Genomic DNA, 2,250 nt, shown 5'->3' with positions numbered 1-2,250 from the left:
ACCAATAAAAAATAAATAAATTACTATCAATAATTTAATATTGCCTAATTTGCACACTACAATCATAAATAAACTGTGACACAATATTTTGTTAGTACATCAATCTTACGTTGTTACTTTTAAAGTATTTTCATTATAATATTGAATTGTGTAAGTAACAGTAAGAAAAATGAGGGGAGAAACAAAAGAACAAAATAAAGATTTAGAGTTAATGTCAATTGATTTTATTTTAATTCTCTACGAATATGCAAATTTTAATAAAGGTTACGGAATATCACAAAACATGAAATTAAACCGACTAAATACATGTTAGATTTATATTTTGTGCAAATAATAATTCATTTTCTTGGTCTTATCATCATAGCAGCTTTCTTAAGGGAATAGCTCCGAAAAGTGATCCAATCGACGCCATAACCACTCTTGTCTTTATATTTACCAGTCAAGTTGCTGTAATAATTCATTTGTACTATAAGGAAATCTTTAAGAACGAACAATCCATATTACCTATTATAACAGCCACTATAGTACCACCACGCGTTATTGTCATCTACGGCACAGCTTTTTTGATCACTATCATTATCACGATCAAATGTAGTAAATTTCATGGTATGATGTTTTCGAAGTGAATCACCAGCAGATCCATTGGCTTTGCCAAGAGTATGTAAGGCATAGAGCTCCTCCTCATTGCCGATTGCAAATTTCTCATATGTCTCAAAGGCTTCGTTTCCCTCAAAGTCCTCGACTACCACAAGCAATTCTTGGCTGTACTCTGCAGTCAGTTCGTGAATTTTATCCAATCCCAGAAAGAACTCTCCATCCAGATCTCCGAATCCTTTCTTGTAGACATTCCAATTCCGATGAAAGTCCACACTTCCGTCCATACGACTCAAAATGACAGTCCAACCACCTCCCATGGTCGTAGCATCACAAGCAACTTTAAAGGGGTGTTTACTGTAGCTGGGAATGAGAATCTCATAGATTCCACTAGAGTTCGAAATGGCAGTTGCTTCGGCACAGTTACGTCCATAAGATCTCAAATGATGTAGACCTGCTCTTTTGACATGTCGATCTAATTCCTCTCTAAAAACACGATAAGTTTGACTTTGAGGTATATTCGATTCACAGAAAACTCACTTTAGTTGGGAATTGATCGAAATAGATGATTTGGTCTCATTAAATTCTGAAATCGAAGCAGAATCCGAATGTAATATATATGTATTTATTGTTAATGTTAAGCAAATTATTTTTAATAACATTTTTGCGACTGGAATTAACTGAAACCCGCCAAAGACTGAACTGAGACAACGATTTATATACCGATTTTTTTAGAATGCACAAAGGTTTTTTATCAGTTAGCAAGTTATTGCAATCGGTAATCGCTAGTGATCGATTAAAAATAATAATCTGCTGATCGAAGACATTTAAATCTGCAAGTGTCGTCGTTCGCAAAAAGCATTAAAAATTTAATTTTAAACTTTGACTATGTAACTTATCGCTATCCAGATAATTTTTTTTATTGATTAATTACTTGGCTTCTCACTGAAAATATTTATTACAAAACAGATTATAAATAAATTAATTAAATACTTAATGTTTTCCTTGATTTAATTATAATATTTCACAAATATTTCTGTTCGCTAGCATAATTCCATGATGTATTTACGTTATACTAACAGATATCGTAAGGGGAAGTGGCTGTAATCGAGCTGTTATCGCGCTGTTAAGTCTTACAGAGGCAATGCACAGCCTTAGAGACTGTTTGCCTCGGGGTCTTCAGTCGGGGAGAGTCCGTTGGGGCATCAGCAACGCGTTAAGGCCAAACTAAAAAGCTGGCCAGAAAGAGCTAAGAATGGGAGTAAATACACGAATTTTAGCCAATTGAAAAAATGTACAAATAATTGTAATCACTGTAACTGTGATTGTGATTGCGATTGTGACTGACAAAGTCACATTTGCAGTCGCTCATTTGTCGCTACATCTATGGACAAAGTTTGGCCATTAAACTCTGCACAATTGCTGTGATTCATATGCTGTCGATGGCTCCCAATCGGGCAGCTACTCTAACTTGGCTTTTATGACAAACGGAAGACACTTGAGGGAAAGTTTTTGGCGCGTCGCAATAAAAGTCGGTAGGAACCTGTATGAAATCATTGAGGGAAAGATTGAATTCATTGCGCCAGCTGAGTTCTGAGTTCTGTTATGGCAGCCTTTGAACTATTGATGAGCCATTTCATACAATTAGCGTTAAAT

The 2,250-nt window shown here is 35.2% G+C and overlaps 1 protein-coding gene across 1 annotated transcript; it reads right to left on the bottom strand.

The window, feature by feature from the left end:
• Positions 1-272: 272 nt before the first annotated feature.
• Positions 273-1,197, bottom strand: LOC117791629 (ficolin-1-like). Its single transcript, XM_034631437.1, has 3 exons — positions 1,135-1,197; positions 505-1,080; positions 273-447 (listed from the first exon to the last, which is right to left on the bottom strand). Exons 2-3 carry the CDS (start codon positions 912-914, stop codon positions 339-341), a joined length of 519 nt encoding a protein of 172 aa, XP_034487328.1. The 5' UTR covers positions 915-1,080; positions 1,135-1,197; the 3' UTR covers positions 273-338.
• Positions 1,198-2,250: the final 1,053 nt, after the last annotated feature.

Source organism: Drosophila innubila, assembly GCF_004354385.1.
Source record: "Drosophila innubila isolate TH190305 chromosome 3R unlocalized genomic scaffold, UK_Dinn_1.0 2_E_3R, whole genome shotgun sequence".
NCBI lineage: Eukaryota > Metazoa > Arthropoda > Insecta > Diptera > Drosophilidae > Drosophila > Drosophila innubila.
Note: the sequence above shows the minus strand (reverse complement) of the source record. Positions and strands in the feature narration are given on the sequence as shown.